Genomic DNA, 20204 nt, shown 5'->3' with positions numbered 1-20204 from the left:
CTTACGGACCAAAAACCATATCTCAGGAACTACTACACCGATTTTAATGAAATTTGGTATATAATATTTTCTTAACACCCTGATGACGTGTACGAAATATAGGTGAAATCGGTTCACAACCACGCCTTCTTCCAATATAACGCTATTTTGAATTCCATCTGATGCCTTCTCTGTATAATATATAGTACATTAGGAACCAATGATGATAGCGGAATAAAACTTTACACAAATACGGTATTTGAAGAATATGTAAATGACGGATAATGTAATCTCGATTATCACTTTATCATGCGAGAGTATAAAATGTTCGATGACACCCGAACTTAGCCCTTCCTTACTTGTTGTAATACGGTTTGTCCTTTGCTACAAAATATGTCGCAATTTCGACGACCACCTCTTCATTCGACGAAAATTTCTTCCCAGCGGTCTTTCTTTGGAGATCCGAGGACAAGAAGTAGTCGCTGGGGTCTAGATTTGAAGAATACGGTGGATGTGGAAGCAATTCGAAAACCAATCCATGGATTTCAGCGCCATCGTCTTTTAAACGGCCCAATAACGCTATGTAATAAGTAGTTGCTGTTGGTGGTTCTTCTTTTTTCAAGGTAGTTTTATTCGATGGGCATCCCAAAATACAGACACCATAACCTTGCTAGCCGATTGTCACATATCCATGCAAAAACTCCGGTTTATTACATTTCAATATCTCCAAACATTGCTCCGAATCATCAACTCGTCGTTGTTTTTGCTCAAAAGTGAGCTCCCGCAGCACCCACTTTGCACAGAGTTTTCTCATACCCAAATATTCGTGAATGATATTATGTAACGTTCAGTTGACAACTTTAGAGTGCCTGCTATCTCGAGCGCCTAAATTAGTATTAAAAATTGTGGATATGTGAAGAAAATTAAATTAGGTTACGTGAGAAATCAAATTTTGGGCAGTTTTTTGAATTTTATTTAAAAAAAAACCAAAAAAATATTTTTACTATCCATTTTTTATGTTGTTTTTATTGATATCTTAAGAATACAGAAAAAAAATTTTACAAAAAAATATATTATTAAAATTTAAAATAATTAGAGGGGGAGAGAGACAGGTGTAAAAAAAATGGCGCATCCTGGTGACATTGATCCTGACTCTCCTGGTGGTCTGAAAAAAAAATCAAAAGAAATTCTTAATCAGTAAGGATGCTGTTATAGTCCCTACCTCAGGGAACACGAAAACATTTTTTTTTTGAAAAATGGCGACTGCCTGAAAATAAAAATCATTTTTTACGCTTTTTTTTTGAAATTCCTGAATTTTTTTTAAATATTAAAAACAAAAATTTTGACACGATGCTGGTAGGAACGATAAAGGATTATATAAAGAAGGTTCACACAAAATTTCAAGTAAATCAGTTGTATAGAACTTGAGATAATGCCGGTACCGTCTGGAAAAAAGTAGTTTCGAGAAAAACGCGTTTAAAAAAGTGAGTCATATTTGAGTGAGTCAAAAATGAGCCGAACCGGGCTAGGTACTGCGTCACTAAAGTAACTGTAGCTCTTAATATAATTTTAATTTTTAAAAATCCTTTGGAGGATATGTTCTTACGGGTCTAAACTTTAAATATATGAAAAAAATCGAATTTTTCGAATTCTAGAGTAGAATACCCCCTTAAGTAAAGAGTCGATCCTAACAAGGATCTCACTTGAACAGCTGAACGCCTGCCCGTTGTGGTAGATAAAGCTTCTATAGAACAGATCATAAGACCATTTAAAACCGACAAAGCGCTTTGAGCCGTTCAAATCAAATTTGTTGAAGCGGCTAATGTCAGTTTCGCCCCAGTTTCCTGGTTCGTCAAAGATATCAGATTTTAACCACAGTCTTGCAGAAGCTGAATACTGGAGGTGAAAGAACTTCGCTTCGACTGAATTTTTAGTCTTACCGTATGAATGCCTATTAGACAATGTCCAGTAAGAACCCCTACGATTGCGGCAAGACTAACTTTTCTAATGGCAAGTAGTTCAGTAGTAGCTACTAGGCATGGGATTTCGCTTTGATCAAGCGTCAAAATGACTTTGATAAGGAAGTAGCTTGATGCTATTTCTAGTGTATGCTCACTTCTTTTGCACTTCGTAGCAGTACGTCAACCGCCATCTTAATAGCAGCAATTTTTGCCTGAAAAGCACTACAGTGGTTCTGTAACCAAAAGCTAAGCTTGAGAGAGAGCTCCTTACAGAGGAGTCTCCCTCAAATCTTCCCTTCTAGCTTCGATTCATCCATGAAAATACTTACTGCGCCTTTTTGCATCTATACCGATAATTTTACGGACTTTTCCAACGATTCAGCATGATTGCCAGCTTCTGGACGATCTGGGCCTCCCCTGCAAATCCCGTATAAGCTTGAGTTCGGCTCATACAATCACTTTTTAAGGTTTAGGAATTTTGAAAATTCTCTGCCCGACTTTCTGTAATCAGTTGTTTGCTTTTCTTTATACCCTGAGATGGTATATTAAGTTTGCCACGAAGTTTGTAATATCCAGAAATGCACAGCAATCTGTGGAAAAAGGCTTAAGGCCCTAGATTCCATCTATATCAGCAGGGATCACATTACCTCAGTAGCGCCCGGCAAACTCCTAGAGCTATTCAGGCTGCTGGCACTCTGGGAAGACATGTGATATCGTAGAGGGCACAATAGACCCTAGGTCGCGGTGCATTACCTCATAACATTTATCTATCTTTATCTATCCAGAAAAAATCTTCTGAACGATCAAATTCATGAAGTCTTTATATAGAAACTTTTGTACTTGACAAGATATCTTATAGCATAGATTAATATCCGAAGCACCGGTACGATCTCCGAAGAAATCGTTCAGATCGGACCACTATAGCATAAAGATGCCATACAAACTGACCGATCAAAATCAAGTTTTTGTATGAAGTCTTTTATGTTTGTGACGGTTATTATGGCTTCGGTAAAACCGAAATTAATATCTTTTCTGGATTTTTGATATATTTAATAAACTCCAGAGTGTAAATTTAATTTTTTAAATTTATTTATTATAAAGATTTTTGCTTTAGTACAATTGGTTTTTCACAGTACCTTAGTTCTGAAGATAGAATATAATTTTGCTTCACTTCACTTGTTTATCAGATAGTTCTTTTAGTTGTTTTTATAGTTGTTGGTAATTTTTCCATTTTACAGTTTTTTTTTTTGTTTTTATTAAACGTAACTACTACCCTATATTGGCGCTTCGCCTCAGTCAAATCTGCACTCCTTCACTTTCACTCTTCCTTCCTCCACTGCTTCATTGTTCAGCCCACTAAATCCAATTGCGTCGTTATGTTTGACTGGCTCACCCACGGGTATTGGTATAACGGATATAGTTAGTGTACTATGTCGACGCGGAGAGCTGTGTACTGAGTCCGCGCTACACACGATCAAATCCATACTATTCGGTTTGCTGCGATTCGGATTTTTACAACGCAACAAACGCCAATAGGCGCGTCGAAACGTTGTATTCTTCCAGCAATAGATCACCGGATTCAGTGCTGAATTGAACATGGCCAAGGAGAAGGCTATCTTGTAGAGCATCAGGGATATATTGTAGGTACTGAATAGCTCCATGCAAACGACAATGAAATAGGTGAGCCAGCAAATGGAGAAGCAGCCCATAATGAAAATCACAACCTGTGAATGAATAGTGAATATAACTTGATGTTAATATATGTGACCTGGTCTACGAAAAGGAGGCTAACGTGCGAAAACTAGTTTTCTGGGAAAAGCTGTTAAAAATAATCGTCAGTTTCTCGTTATCTCATTAATTGTTCTCCTTTTTTTTTGACACCTAAGCCCCCTTTTCGTAGACCAGGTCACATATAGCATAATAATACACTGTGGGCAAAAAATTGTAAGACTTTTAATTTAAATTTCTCGTGAAAACCCAATCGTCAAAATATTTTTTTTTCGACATACAATTTTGAAAATTATGAATAAAGTCTTACTATTTTTTGCCCATAACTATATGAAGAAGGCAAAGGCAAAGGGGTGAGGCGTACGACAACCGCTTAATACTTGTCTACATAGCTGCTTGTACATTGTCATTATAATGATGTTTTGTGTGTGGCGTAACTTTTTATGACAGCTTGATGTTTATGTACATATTTATTGGACAGCGATTTGTTTTATGCTGCATAATGTTGTTGACATCGTCGACCGAAGTATTTTTACGAGTATTTATAGAGGCCATTGATAAAAAAGCGCCATTTCAGCTTGTTTTATGAGTGCGATAAGCGCATGTTGCCTATTTACAGGCGCACAAGCAATGTTAATGCAATGTTGTACGCCTATTGACACTGAAATAAGTTCACTCTTACATCTGCATGACAATCTGTGATTTTTTAAATATAATTTACACGCATTATTTTGTTTGTTTTGATATTAATTTCGTAAACAATGTTGAAAGTGAGGATATATTTAGCTATTCATGCGCTATATCAGTGCACAATTTTCATGTGGTTTTCCAAATATCAGAATTTAGTCGAAAAACACTTCATTTTTTTAACTTCAAATAGACGGTGTTGTTTTTAGTAGCGTTCTTGAATAGATTATATGTCTCCAAAGTCATGTTTCTTTATGATGGGTCCAAAAAAGTAGTCCTTTGTATTAGATTAGCTAGTTTCAAGGCGTGTAATATCATATTCTGACCGACCTGTATTTTATTATGCTTACCCTTCTTCAAAGTTCAGTCTCAGTATGCTAAAAACATCGACGCTTATGCTTACCGCAAAAGAGGCCATGTGCTTTCTGCTCGGATTTCTTGATTTGTGTATTTTAACTCTTCTACCGAGCGCCATGGAGTTATGCCTTGGTACTTATACTAGACTTGACAAAAGCTATGGATCTCTTTCAGATTAACAAAGTAGTTTAAACATGGAAAATATTCCATTTTTTTCCAATAGATGGCTTTTGTAATCTGTATTTTTCGTTTTAAAAGTGCAATTGCGTTACGCTTTATGACATTGCAAATATAGGTTTTTGTCCTGAAAAAAGTTTTAGTTTGTTTTGTGATTGCTTGGCTCAGTAATGTCTGAGCGCGCATCAAAGATGAACGCTAGCCAAGAGAAACTCAAAAAAAAACCTAATGGATCGAATTTCAATCTGCGGACCTCCTGCTGAAGGGCAACAACATCGATCCGTTTTTGCTGCGGTTAAAGCTGCTGATGAAAAGTGAGTTACTTACGACGACGTCCAAAGAAAACTAACCGGTTGGTGAGATTGGCAGGGATGACACGAGCAATCTCTTTGCATGCCCTGCTAACCCTACTCCTCTGACGCCCTTCTCCTCTGACACCCTTCTCCCACGGGCCCGACCCCGTCGAAACAGCACCTTTCCTGGCCCTACCGCTGGCTGATATCGCCGACAACTTATCTAATCCTAACCATCCTAACGGGATTTGGTACCCGTTACAACAACAACAACATTGGCAGGGAATCATTGCTATGAGCTTGCTCCCATACCTACAAACTTTTAATTCGAAGATGTACTGTCAACAGATGCGTCGTCTGAACGAAGCAATCGCCCAGAAACGGCTAATAGAAGAGGTATAGTGTTTCATCAGGACAACTCCAGGCCACATACATCGTTAGTGTCTCACCAGAAGCTTTAGGAGCTTGTTCTTTAACTTTGGCTTAAGCGGCTATTCTGCATATTAGTCCCGACTTGGCACCAAGTGATTACTACCTGTTCTCTCAATAGTGAATGGTTTTATTAGTAAAACTTCATCTTAAAAGAAGCTTGTGAAATCGAATGCTTCAGTTTTTTTTTTGCCAATTGGGACGAGGATTTCCGTTCGAGTGACATTATGAAATTACCTTTAAGGTTGTAACAAGTTATCGCACAAATGGTGCCTGTTTGATCAATCTATCTAGACTTATTAAAACCTTCAATATGATCAAATAATGGTGTTCTTTTTACTATACCTTATATTTCTTAAAACCAAATGCTAAATGAGGTTACAGGCTTCTAGAACATAATTCAAGGAGAAGTTATGGTTAAGCATCTGGAGTCTCCACGGTATGATACACTAGAGGAGGTATCGATAGTGAGGCCGCAGAGTCTACCAAGCGCTGGCATCCTAAATGATGACTACTTCTCTTGTACCTAGAAACTGGCTCCAATGGGCGCCAAGTGCTAATTCAAGGTTTTGTCAAGGTGACTACAGCAGTAGCTGAAAAAAACTGCTGATTTTTTGTCTTTCAATGGCGGAACATCTAGTTAGTCTAGTTAGTAGGAAGTGGAAAGTTCTTAAAGACCACACCATATTAAATATTAAGGTTTTTGGACAATCTACAGGCGGTGCTGATAGGAATATTGTTCTTTAGCTTTGGCTTAAGCATAAAGGTCCAAAGAGTTTTTGAAGAATTGAAAATAGTTTGGGAAATATTTGTTTTTCCAAGTAGCTTAAGAGGTGGACATTGGAAACGTATAAATCCGGGTCGTTTTGGGCTATAAACCGAATGTGCTTGTCTTATGTCTTGTTGTCTTTCTTAGTACTGTGACCATTTTTGGTACGATACATACACCAGCTTGTCTTAGGAGTGGTACATCCTCTTCGTATACTGAATATCACCTTTTAAGCACGTGTACCTATTTCACTGTCTATAGGTGTGCATACGCAAACATGATTATATCGTGTACCTTATGCCACACTTTGGTTTGCTTATCGCGGAAAACAATTCTAATGACAATATGCGCTCAACAATTTCTACATACTATACGCTCACCTGCATCGATTTCCAATCTGGCATACGCCGCGACTGCTTTTTGCTGCCCCAACTCTGCACTTCACGCTTGCAACGCGACTGTTCACACTGCTTGGCGGCCTCACGCATTATACGCCAATAAATCAAGAGCATCAGCGACCAAATGATGACAAAGGCGGGTGTTATGATGCCCGCCATATACCAAGTGGGCAGAACCTGATTGAATTCGCATTCGGTCGCCGTTTTAAATCGGTTGCAAAATATCGGCACAGTGGCCACCGTGGCGCCAACGGTCCAATTCAAGGCGATTATGACGAATGAGACGCGACGCGTCATAAAACTGCGAAAAATTTTGTGTGAAAAAGTCGTGTCAGGTTTTGTGCAAACTATATATAGACGGCTCTCGTCGGAATCTCATCGTAAACTTACCGCCGATAGTGCAACGCATACACGATTGCTATATACCGATCCACAGCGATCGTGATCAAAGTCAAGATCGAAACGCAACAGGAGAAAATGAGGAGAAAAAATCGCAGCAGACAGAGATTTTCTGATTGGCCGAAATTAAGGCCGATGTAGAAGGCGATGTGGAAGGGCAGCGCCACGCCGACAGTAAAATCCGATACCGCTAGCGATAGTATGAACATATTGGAGATTAGGCGGCGCAAGCGGCGACAGGTGGTTATGGCCAGTATGGTGAGCGCGTTGCCAGCTAGTATGCCCACCATTATCAGTACATTGCAGGTGACCCAGAATTTGGTCGAGGCTGCGATGCTGTCGATGATGATGTGGCCAGGCGTTACAGAAGACAGTGTTGCTGCTGTGGAGCTCACTGTTTCTGCAGTTGTTGTTACTGCTAACGCCGTGCTTGTTGTTGTTGTGGTATCTAACAATGTTAACGGTATATTTGCACTTATTTGCAATTCCATTTCGCTGTTTGCCATTGTCGTGTTTGCTTGCTGTTGTTGTTGTAAATAAGTTAATTCGCGCACATCACATTTTTGCTGATCAACCGTTTCAAGCATGTGATAATATTTGAATAGCGTTAGAAATGTTGTCGCTGACATTCACAAATGCGTTTTTTTTCACAAAAACAAAACCACAAAAAACAGAAATGGTATGAGAGACCCTTCAATAGTCTGCCGCACCTCTAAAAAATTTTCCGTGTTAACTGCTCGGCAACTGTTAGAAGACTGCGCTCTGTGTTGGTTGCGAAATCCCTAATCGCATTGCTGATTTTCCCACGCCGCTAATATTCCGATCTATCTCACCTCTTTCACAAACAACCACTCCATCATACTCGCGATTACGTACCCCGCTCAGTCGGTGATAAATGAATTTCGGTATATTCGATGAAAGTGAAAGTGTTGTTATTCCTCATTAAATAATTGTTAAAGCCTTTTCCACGATTTAATTACAGAAAGGAAGTGGAGAATGTTTACATATAAAGTGCGGAATACTCTTTCCAGAACTTCAACTAAGTAAAATTTCGATACTTTTAAGCATATATATAAATAATATAAGGGTGATCCATTTCGAAGAAAAAACACAGATATTTCAAATCAAATGGAGCATGTTTATTATCATTTGAAGAACATTCTTTGACATTTTATTTTTTGAAGATTATCTTTTTCAAATGTTTGTCTCAGATGGTCCATCCGTTGAGTCCAATATTCGATGACTCGTTTGAGCATTTCGACTGGTAACTGGCGAATGACATGTGTGATGTTTTGCTTCAAGTCCTGAATCGAAGCGGAATTATCCGCATAGACCTTAGACTTTAGAGGTCTTCACAGGAAAAGGTCTAACGGTGTGATATCACACGATCTTGGTGGCCAATCGACCGACCCAAAACGTGTAATTATCTGCTTACCGAAGTGTAATCTCAAATCCATTGATTGATGCGATGTGTGGGAAATGGTGCTGTCTTGTTGAAGCCAAATGTTGCCGAGATCACGAGCTTCAAATTCATGCATCAAATAGTCGGTTATCATGGCGCGAAGACGGACGCCATTAACGGTTATGTTATCATTGGCATAATTTTTGAAGACCGATGATTCCACCAGGCCACAAACCACACCTTTAGGTTGCTCTTCGTTCCAAATGCGACATTTTTGCTTGCTTACACATCCATTGAGCCAGAAATAGTCCTCATCGCTGAAGAAAAATGTTGACTCTAAAACGTCGGGTCTTCTTGGCGCTTCTCAAGAGCCCGGCCGGAACGAAGTGATGTCGCTTGGGAACTGTATTTTGTACGCTTTCAATTTGAGATATCGACGTAAAATGTGCCCAGTCGTTCCATATGTCAGTTTGACTTGCTGTGGACGGCGCCGAATCGACTCTCCGCGGTATTCGTGTACACTCTCCACTACGTGCTGTTCGACGGTGTCGGACCATACGGGGAGGGGTGACTCTCGGTGCAGTTCGAGCTCTTTGTCAGCAATGGTTTGACTTCATATACATCATTTGCTCAGAGGAAGAAGGTGAAGGTGTTGATGATTCCACAGTGAATGGTGGACATTGCGTGTCTAAAGTTTGTCGCGTCCGAAGTTACGTACAGTTTGGTGTCCTCGACGTAATTGAGAAGAGACTTCTTGATATTCCTAAGAATCTCTGCTTCAAGCAGACGACTGCAGGGATGGTGCCTCGCTGTTTAAATATTTAACAGGAGACATCAACATTCGACCTGTAATCATTCACAGTGCATTATTTTGACACGTCTAAAGTTTCTTCGACTGTGTTTCTTTACTTTGGCGATATTTGTGGTCTTATGAGTAGTGAAGGAGCACAGGTTGTCGAATATAATATCTAAAATCTTTTGCCTGAGGCCGAAAGAAATTTTCTGCTGCATTACCCTATTTGTAATACGATTTGTCATTTGCGTCAAAATAGGCCGCAGTTTCGGCGATCACCTCTTCATTCGACGAAAACTGCTTCCCAGCGAGCATTCTTTTGAGATCTGATAATAGGAAATAGTCGCTCGGGTCTACATCTTAAGAATACTGTGGATGCGGATGCAAAGCAAAAGTAATGGATTTTTGCCATCGTTTCCACTGACTTGTGACGCGGTGCATTGTCTTGGTGAAACAGCACTTTTTTCTTCGGATGCGGCCATTTTTCAACGATTTCGTCTTTCAATTGTCCAATAACGCTATGTAAGACACTGTTTATGGCCCTATCTTTTTCAAAGTAGTCGAAATAAATTAGTCCATGCAAAATCCAAAAATACAGATGTCATAATCCTGCCAGCCGACTGTTGCATGTCCACGCTTTGGAGCGAGCTCATAGTGTGCGGTGTCACATATAGAGCCTAAAGTAAAATATTACGCTCAGGTTGATTACGCTTGGTTTTCGGTCAAAAATGTGCTTAGAGTGAACCTTTTTGATGTTTTCGTCGGTAACAACCTCTTTTGGACGTCCACTGCGTTCACCGTCTTCGGTGCTCATTTCACCACGTTTAAACTTAGCATACCAATTTTTGTTGGCTGATTTTCCTGGGGTGGTGTCGGAAACTGGTCATCCAGCCAAATCTTTGCTTCAACTATTCTTTTTTAGGAGGTGGGCGTAGCTTTAATCAAAGTTAAAATTTTTTTTGTATTTCTATGCAATATATTCCGAGAGTATAAGTTTTGGAACCGGTCAGAGTATTTCGAAATAAGGAATGCTCTATATAAAAAATTAAATCGAACAAGAGCGAGTTAAGATCGTCTTTCAAATCGATTAAGGTCTTTTAAGTCTAGCATGTCTAAATTATATCTCGGAATTTTTGTCAATTTTGATAATCTTGACTTTCAACAAGAGAGGAGAGGCTATTCTATGTATACAAGGTCTGTCGCAAAAGAAACAGAACTTTTTAAATATAACCGTTTCTGGTGGCGCCACCTATTAGTGGGTATATGAAATAAAAGGTTTGATCTCTTGTTGACATTTCGTAAAAATTTTAAGACAATTGGATAACTACAATCGATGTTATCGATCAAAAAGTGACAGCAGCTTTTGTCATCGGTCTTAAAATGCAAAGAGCAAATATTAAATTTTGTTTTAAACTTGGGAAAACGTTTACTGAAACATTTCAAATGATGAAAAACGTTTATGGTGATCAGTGCCTATCCCGTAGTAATGTGCATGAGTGGTTTAAGCGATTCCAAGAAGGTCGTGAGGACCTCTGTGACGATCAGAAGTCGGTCGTCTTCAGAAGTCAAAAATAAAGACAATGCTGACTTGTTTTTACGATTCCGAGGATATTGTACACCGAGAGTTCGTCCCACCTGGCCAAACGATTAATGCTGTGTTTTACCTTGGTGTTATGAAGCGTCTTTTGTCACGCATTCGTCGTGCTCGACCACAATACTGTGAGGCAGGGTCCTGGCGCCTGTTGCACGATAATGCGCCGTGTCATCGGTCGACGCTTGTCACTGATTTTTTGACAAAAAACTCCATATTAACCTTTAATCACTCACCCTACTCACCTGATCTGGCACCCTGTGATTTTTACCTATTTGGAAAACTTCATTTGCCCATGAAAGGACACTGGTTTCAGGACATTTCAGCTATCTAAAAGGCGACGACCGATATTCTCAAGAGCATTCCGAAAAATGACCTTAAACACTCATTTGAAATGCTAATTGACCGGGCTAAACGCTGTGTCGAAGCACAAGGAAACTACTTTGAATAAAAAAATATAACTTTTGAAAAATATTAATTTTTTGTTGTTTTTTTTTTAACAGTCCTGTTTCTTTTGCGACAGACCTTGTATATACATATATATTCGTTAATTAAAACTCCAAACAAAGATTTCTTAGCAAAAAGTAAAAGTTTTAGTTAGATATCTCAATCTTTGCTCTGGCCAACTGAGGGAAAGGGAACTCTCCTGTATCTTATCTTATTGCCAAAACAATAATAACAAGTGCTAATAAAACGCGTATCATAATATAGCAATTTGGAGAGATTAGTTGTTGTAATGAATGATTTGCATTATTCAATTTATTTTTATCTGATGCTTAATCAATCATCGCAGGGGGTTAGCCGCTGAGGTACGTGTGCCTATCATATGATAAAAAACATGCTTCCAAGTATTCTGAACTATAAATGACAACAATACCGTATTTTTGTTGTTACATTACAAACGCGCTATTAATTACATTAATTCCCTAAAATAATAATTAAATAAATCAATAATAATTTTCTATTTGCATACATTTTTCTAGGGCACATACCGCCTGGGCTGTGAACATGTGTTGAAGATATTGCGTAAAGAGCGTGAAACATTACTCACACTGCTGGAGGCATTCGTTTATGATCCCCTAGTTGATTGGACGGTAAGTGACGATGGCACCACGACTGTAGCACGCGCTACCTCAGCGCACGCAGCCGCTTTGAGTCTGAATGCATTGGACGCGGTGGCGGCCGGCGTACAAAAGGAGGGCAACACGAAACCCAATGGACCCACAGACGAAGCAACACAGCGCAAACCGACTTGGGAATACACACGGCAGTCGCTCGAAGTGCGGCTGCACGAACTCAAACCATTTTGGACACAATACAGGTGAGTGGAAGACAATCTGAAAGATAATTTCTGAAATTTCATTTTATTTAACACGCTCTCCCCTTCTACAGAGACGATCTGCAGACGCGTTTGTCAGAGATCGAGGGTGCGCTCGATCACTTAATCGAACTGCAAGCCGAGATACGTCGAGAAGAGCAAGAACGCGATCGCATTACCAAACAATCGGCAATGATACGCGAATTGCAAGCACTCGGCACAGCGATGGGCAGTCACGCACTAAACACGATCACCGATCGTTACAACAGCTGTAAGCGTGACGAAAGTGCGCTCAATGTGATGAAGGAGAATGTGCAAAAATATCAGACGGACACCCATGCTATACTGACTATATATTTCGAACAATTGCTACCCACCTCTGCCACACGCGAATTGTCAACACTGCAATTGCAACTGTGCGATCTGCAACAAAATGTAGCAACAAATGAATTCGAACTGCTGCACACCCTGCTCGAACAGAGCGGCCAGGAGCAACTGTATGCACAGTGTGATTTCACACGCAAGGAAATGGATAATACACTCTATCAACAGTGCCGCTGCGCCCTGGAATGCATTGATCTGTTGCAACAATATATTGGCGTGATGCAATTTTATCCACGCTCACGTCTGCTGGAAAACCATTTGCTCAAATACGAGAAAGCTTACCGTGAGCTGTTGAGCGGAGAGCTGAGCGTAAGCGAGTTGCAGCAGCAAACTGAGCAGTGGCAAGAGAGCGCGCCGGTCGAAATGGATGGCGCGAAGTCCGAGGCCGTGCAGTATGCAGCTGGTTTGGAGAAAGTGTGGATTGAAGCGAATATGGAATTGGCTACCGCCATTAGTGATTTGAATGACCAGTCAAATCAAGTGGTGAGTGTTAAGAATACGAAATTGTTATTATTAAGAGTTATTTATATATTGCGTAAGCGTACTTTAAGTCTTACATAGCGCGAATTTTGTCTTTGTTCGACTTTCAGTCAAGGGTTTTTGCGAAACATATTCGCGAGGGACTACCTCAGTTTTTGACGATCATCTCGTTATGGTTATTTTCCAACCTGGTGGATTTTGAGTTCCAAACTCAACTTTCTAAACTTTTTTAAACATTGAAACCTATTACTTGTGGGTTTTTGAGGCCGCTGATTACGAATCTCAGCTTAAATTTTGAAAATTAAAAAAGGCGAACGAAAAATTAAAAGTTGAACGGTTTTCATGACTTACTCCGGGGTTGTTGTTGTTGTAATGGTTATCTACTCCCCGTTAGGGTGGTACGGTTGAAATCAGTTGTCATCGAAGTTATCCAAAGGAAGGATCAGGAAACGTGCCGTTTCGGACCATAAGGAGAGGGGTGTTAGATGTGTAGGGTTATTTGGTCATGCAAAGAGGTGGTTAGAGTTATGCGGAGACTGAATGCATGCTGGTCATATGTTTGATATGTAGGGGTCGATTCTGTATAAGAAGGAGTCTAACCTGACACATTATTCAGAACGAAGCTGCGCAAGGGTCACTCTCGATTCTCGCGGCAACTAGAGCTATTCGTCTTCAATGGATGGTGGTTTGACTCCGAGTACGCCATTCACTGAGAGGGAGTCGGTGAAGGTGTTTATGGTTCCAATGGTGAATAGCAGTCGGTGCATATCTAAAATTAATTGCGTCCGAAGTCTGGTCGGCGTATTGTCTTATGTCGTCGACGTAGTTGAGGAAGGATCTCTTGATGCTCCTAGGAGGCGGTTCCGCTTCAAGCAGATGACATCAGGGACCTCAGCAGAAACTGCTTGGAGAGGAGTTCATTATGCTCCTTAACTCTGTGCATGCGGACCTCACTATGCAGATGTTCGATAGGAGACATCAAGAGGCATCCCGTTATAATCCGGAGTTGGGTCGGTATGTGTTAATATAAGTTACTCGGAGGTTTCTCGGGATCGATGATTACGATTCGACGCGCGACGGACTTATTCCGTGATCCGACAGAGTTCTTGGATTGGAAACTCTACAAACTCCGAATGTATTGTTCAGATCAGACGACTATAGCGTATAGCTGCCATCCAAACTGATCGATCAAAATCAAGTCCCTGTGTGGGAAGCTTTTCGATTTGGCAGGTTATTTTCAAGAAATTTGGCATTGGTTATTGCCTTGCACAAATACTAGAATCTCGGAATATATTGGACGTGATCATCTTACAGTATGCTGTCATACAACAGACCGCTTTATTTTTTATTAAGTAACCTTAATTCGACCTGAAGGTTGTCGCTGTAAAGATTCTGGTCTAAACCGGTTAAGATACTGCAAACTCCATGGTAAAGCCTACGCTATAAGCATCTGGGGTCCCCGCAGTATGATACACTGGAGAAAGTATCGATAGTGAGTCCGCAGAGAATAATGTTGAAATTCGCGTCAAAGGCAGGCATCTTAAACGATGGCTACTCCTCTTGGACTTAGTAAGTGAACTCCATCTGGTATCGCAAAGGACCAAACTGGTCTATGCGTGGCTTATTGACCTACAAGATTAACCTAACCTAACCTAACCTTTGGTAGTGGCTTCAATGTAAATCAATCAGATCAGATATATGTTCTGTCAGAAGCTGTTAACTCAATAATATTAAATCGAATTATTTGAGACATGTCGTTCACAACAACAAAAAATACATACTTTCAGTGGCTTTTCAGCTTTATTATCATGGGCCTTTTTTTCCTTCTTCAATTAATTAATTTTTATTTTTTCTAATATATTTGCAGTCGATTTTGTTTGATGGCGCTGTGGCCACAATACACACTTTCATCGCCTTAGATCCAGACACACACACACAAGCGCTGCAATCCTGCATGCTTGAAACGCTGTCGAAAGCCACCGACTCGTTTCTGATCTTCGAAGAGTGTGCTTTGGATACACAAGATTACTATCTGCTCAATCAACAGTTGAATTTCCTGGAAATGCTGCAACAATTGTGCCAAGTAGCCTTCCCAGATGCCGATCAACATTATTACGATAATTTACTCACACTCGCCGAAACGCTGCAATCGTTGCATAATTTGAAAACAGCTTTTGAACAAACGTTGCCCGAACGTATCGTGCGCTTATACATGCAGGACAACGACGATGAAGTGCAAGCAGCTTTGGCAGAAATTTGTACACATGCGCCGAACCCTGCCGATTCACCGCAACGCATGCATAACGGCAGCGCCGAGGTGACGCTGCTTTTCAATGAGATTTACGCGCTCTTCGATGATTTCGAAACACGCGTTAAGCTATTGAGACCCACTGTGGAAATCATTTTGGAGCGAATGGGCGAATCCAATTTCAAGCAATTCGTGGTAATGCCAATTTTCGAATGTTTTGTTGTTGTAATATTTATAATGTATTTACATTTCTTATATACACAGGAGTCGCGCTTATTTGCCAACGCCACAGCAACGATCGATAGCACCTTGAAATATGAAGTAATCGCCAATATTTTCCGTTCGGCACGCGATAATGTCAAAGCATTGCTGCACAACAACACACAACAAATATACGATGTGCGTCGCTTTGCAGCATCCATTAACGAGTACATGAACACTATGCAGCACACAATACTCGCCGGCCTGCCATCGCTTTTCGCGCACATGCTACACGGCCGATTGACCACGCTCGCCGCTCAATACCCGAATTTGCGTTGCTTGGAGGCTGCTACACTGTTGAATGCCGAGGGTTTATGCCAGAATCTGTTGCATGCCTTACAGCAAGGTTTCAGCGGCAAGAACTATCAAATGCAAGTGCTCCTGCATACCAAATGGGCCGAACATTGCGCGCTCGTTGGCAGCGCACACTTTTGGTTGAATGAAGCGGCGCTGCAGCAGTCAGATACACAGTTGATGTATGGTTTTCCGAAGGAAAAACTGCTGAAATCAGTGCAAGCTTGCAGTCAGTCATTGAGCGCTTGGAAGCACACAATGATTAAGATACACGAAGATGTGGATAAGTATACGGCTGCCGTGACGCAGCAGCTGAACTGGGCATTGCAATCGAATGGCAGTTTGCTGTCAGTGCAAGCCGACTTTATGGAATGTGTAAAGGCACAGCTGCTGCGCTACAACAGCCTGTTGCAATCGGCTACACAGATATACGATTATGCCAATGCTTTGTTGCAATTCGAATTGCTGCAGAGCAAGGATAATCGCATACAGGCTGATAATGCATTTCTCGCTGTGCTGCAACAGTGGCAGGACGCTGTGGCCTCAGTGCAGCAGAGTAACGCAAGTATTACGCCGATTGAGCAATCGATTGTGCAGCTCTTGGATCCGGAGGGTAAAGTGGATCAGTGTTGGATAGAGAATATTGCCGGTTTGCTGGATGAAATGACGTTCGCTTCACAGCGCAAACTGGCCACATTGGAGCATGAGCAAGATGCTCTGAAAGAGGGACTTTTCGAGCAGGGACAACAGATGCTGGTGAGTAGCTTGACTTATTTTAAGTATCGCTGTTACGGCTGAGGTGAAAATTGATTAAGTATCCACATTAGGAAAACGTTATTATTTGATACAAAGTTATTAAGCCGTTCCTAGTCTCCAACATTCACTCACCATTTGGCAAACGGTTGAGTTGTCCAATGATATCCACTTTTTATACCTTGCACAGCGTATATTAAGTTTGCCACGAAGTTTGTAACACCCAGAAGAAAAGAAAGAGTTCCTCTGTTTTTGAGATATGGATCTGAAATTTTGTACATGTCCTTTTTTCTCCCAAGAAGCTACTCATTTGCCGGAAACGCCGATATCGGACCGGTATAGAATATCACTGACGGATCAAAATCACCGTCCCCGTCGGGTCTAAGAAACCTGAATGGACCCGGATTTTTATCCGACCAAGGACTGTTAATTCGACACAATTCCTCGAAATTTCATCATTCTTGTGGGAAATCGTTTTTCTTTGAGCCGAATTTCTCACGAAGTTTATCACAGATTATTGTCAAATGCAGAGCTACTGCCTCCGAACATAATGTTCAGATCGGACAACGAAAGCAAAGAGGTGCTATACAAACAAACTGACCGAAATTAAGTTCCTTGTATGGAAACCGTTTTTACTTCTGCAGGGTATTATGGCCACAGTGCAACCAAAGTTAATGTTTTATCTTGTTTCTTGAAGAATTCGGCCTTGAACACTGTCATTGCTTCGTCAAATTGATATATTCTTGTTGAAACGGTTAATTTCTTGGACCTTCCTAGGCAGGGCATAGTAGAACGTTAGAAAAAATCAATGACAACATTTTCAAAACATTTGAAGAATGGCCGACTGATATTGGCAATTATCAATAAAAATAGCAGGCAGCCTTCCATATAACGGTACTATTTAAAAGTTAGGTAATTTACCAGAAATTTTTCAGACGAGAGCAGACATCCTTCCATAAAACGGTAATATTTATAAGTTAGGTAATTTAGCAGAAATTTTTTTTATTGAGGTTATGTGAGTCACAACCGTGGTTATCACAAATATAACCAGTTTATTGAGTCGCCGCTCCTTTTAGACCCTTTTATATAACCTATACCTACCTGAACTGAATGGATATTCCTCAGTCATACAAGTTTTTCACAACGTACAACGTGAGACCCGAATACCTCCTCCTTACATATTTAACATGAATTTCTTCAATACAGCCCTTGATCGACCCACAAATACGCAGCGAAATGCGTCACATCTTTAAAGCGATCACTAAGAATGATCGGAATACACGCGCCACATCAGCTGTTGATCGAATTGGCTCTGTTGCGCATGCGCGAGATCTACAACACGCGCTACGCTTATTCCACAATAAATTATCGGAGCTGCAGATGCAATTAATTGCGCGTAACACCACCGACACCACGCCCACGGACTTGAAGACCAAAGTACAGGAGTTGCTTGCGAGCCACGAGCAAAACTACACTGGATTACTGGAGTTGGCGCAACGTTTCAGCAGCGAAGAAAGGGAAGGTGCGTCGTCGAGTTGTAGGATCTCGGATTCGCCTTTGCGCAACAAAGGCAGCTATGCGGCGGCTTTGGAGGGTACACAAAAATCCACGGGAAACAAAGACGAAGCCACAGCCACGTCAGCGGTGGATGACGGTGCTGCTGATAAGAAAGGTAGGTGCTGTTTATAGACTTAAGTTGAATACTTTAATATTTTATGGCTGTACTTTCAGCTGGCACTGCCAACAATCCGGGCGAGCAGAAACGCAACGCTTACGCCGTGTCCGTTTGGAAGCGTGTACGCATGAAGCTGGAAGGTCGCGATCCAGACTCAAATCGACGCTGTACCATTGCCGAGCAAGTTGACTACATCTTACGCGAGGCAATGAATCCCGATAATCTAGCTGTGCTCTACGAAGGCTGGACTCCTTGGGTTTAAATGCTTAACGAAACGGCTTCGTATATGGGGAAGCCTTAACTTAACTCAATTCAGCAGTAGCAGCAGCAGCAGCAACAGCAACAGCAACGGCAACAGTCAATGCAGTGGACAGGAACAGTTAGCGGAGTATAGAGAAGCAGTGGAAAGATGGAGCGCGGCAGGACGACCAAGACGACTAGGTGGAAGATACAGCATTATGATCAACCGTTACATACCAACCTACGATACTTAATATATATAAGCATATATATTTATACAACAATCATCATTAATATCAGCGAGCAACGTCTAAGGGGTAACCTGCGGCAGCAGTTATTAGCTGGAAAATTTGTCCATATAAGGAAGTAGGAAGCATGGGCGCCAACAACGCTATAGCTGCACCTAGTCTCCTGTATTATAACAACAACAACAAGAAAAATACGATCAAAACATTTTCGGTATAGCTGGCTTAGACGTTGGACGGATTGTTTGTTGGGATGCTGGAGGGGGTTGTTTTGAAAATTAGAATTCAGTCGCTGTTTTGAGCGTGCGTGTGCTCAATAAATAACCGTTTCACCTTGCTGCCATGCGCCACACTACCAGCTGCGTTTATGGCGTGCGTGGCTTCTGTGTGTGTGAATGTGTACGTGAAGGGAGTAGTTGGCCGACATACATATATGGCGGAGGTGGTGTGCGGGTGTTTCGTGGAAAGGTGTACGGTATATATTTTTTGTGTGCGCACGTTATCTTTGCGGGCTGAATTTTTATTTCTAGATTACATAACTATAAAATTTTAATATATAAACATATATTTTTTTCGTTTTCAATTATAATTTCACTATAAATTTCTAATTTAATTTGTCAGTATGCCTGTAGCATGTAGTCTCTATGGTCAGAGACTTACAACAACATCTATAGAAAACTATTTGGTGACCTAATATTAAGTTGGCCGTGAAATAATAAAAATAAAAAAGCTATACAATACATGTAACTGCTTCGTCGATATAGAACTTGATCTACAATTACAACAAAAACATGTTTGTTTTATTACTGTGTTCGAGGGTCCTAGAAGGACAGAAATTAGGGAGTCTTCTCTATAACATTGTAACCTTCTAAGCTGTCTGCTAGCTATGACATTTATATATATGTATGTATTTTTTTTTTTTATAAATTTCGGAAAGTACCGTTAAATGGAAGGTATGCTTTACAAAATTGTCTGAAAAAATAGGCCTTATGAGAGTGAAACTTTAATAGATTCCTTTTTTTGGGTTTTTTGTTTTCAAGAATTCTTAGATTGTAAATGACTAGTTCCACAGAATCGGCCCGAGACAATTTATTGCCTTAAACATTTGCCAAACTATCCGCCTTTTCTAAGCCTATTTTGCCTTACTAACAAAATATATATATTTTTGAAAATTATTCAGGCAATTTTCTCAAAAAACACTCATATGCCAAAGGTTTAACATAATTAATTAAAAAATGCAGTGCAAACTCTATTAAAAGGTCCCTTAATTAAGGTGACAACTCCATTAACCGTGCACATTGTTCTAAAATTTTATGATGTTTATTAAGCGGACAGAACGACTG

At 40.6% G+C, this 20204-nt stretch overlaps 2 protein-coding genes across 3 annotated transcripts in view; one reads left to right on the top strand and one right to left on the bottom strand.

The window, feature by feature from the left end:
- LOC126759623 (serine/threonine-protein kinase Smg1) overlaps positions 1-20204 on the top strand; it is a 69845-nt gene that overhangs the window by 8340 nt on the left and 41301 nt on the right. The window contains exons 5-10 of one of the 2 annotated variants that reach the window (XM_050474514.1): positions 11947-12284; positions 12356-13148; positions 15013-15588; positions 15658-16704; positions 17908-18373; positions 18433-19651. In XM_050474514.1, coding sequence (XP_050330471.1) covers positions 11947-12284; positions 12356-13148; positions 15013-15588; positions 15658-16704; positions 17908-18373; positions 18433-18638 — 3426 coding nt within the window. In that variant the 3' untranslated portion in view covers positions 18639-19651. Of the gene's footprint in view, positions 1-11946; positions 12285-12355; positions 13149-15012; positions 15589-15657; positions 16705-17907; positions 18374-18432; positions 19652-20204 lie in introns of those variants that run through there. The other variant, XR_007667034.1, reaches the window with a different exon arrangement.
- On the bottom strand, positions 3055-7918 carry LOC126759652 (octopamine receptor beta-3R). Its single transcript, XM_050474618.1, has 3 exons — positions 7169-7918; positions 6761-7079; positions 3055-3664 (listed from the first exon to the last, which is right to left on the bottom strand). The coding sequence occupies exons 1-3, from the start codon at positions 7804-7806 to the stop codon at positions 3233-3235; spliced, it is 1389 nt and encodes a 462-aa protein (XP_050330575.1). The 5' UTR covers positions 7807-7918; the 3' UTR covers positions 3055-3232.

The sequence above is a fragment of the Bactrocera neohumeralis genome, chromosome 5, assembly GCF_024586455.1.
Source record: "Bactrocera neohumeralis isolate Rockhampton chromosome 5, APGP_CSIRO_Bneo_wtdbg2-racon-allhic-juicebox.fasta_v2, whole genome shotgun sequence".
Lineage (NCBI taxonomy): Eukaryota > Metazoa > Arthropoda > Insecta > Diptera > Tephritidae > Bactrocera > Bactrocera neohumeralis.
This window is presented reverse-complemented; position numbering and strand designations above follow the sequence as displayed.

Bases quoted from the DNA above. Each gene is read 5' to 3' on its own strand.
- LOC126759652 (XM_050474618.1), bottom strand. From the start codon at position 7,806: ATGTCAGCGACAACATTTCTAACGCTATTCAAATATTATCACATGCTT. The intron at 7,080-7,168 runs GTAAGTTTACGA...AATTTTTCGCAG, and splicing joins TATGCGTTGCACTATCGGCG to TTTTATGACGCGTCGCGTCT. The intron at 3,665-6,760 runs GTGAGCGTATAG...ATTCATTCACAG, and splicing joins CAGATTGGAAATCGATGCAG to GTTGTGATTTTCATTATGGG.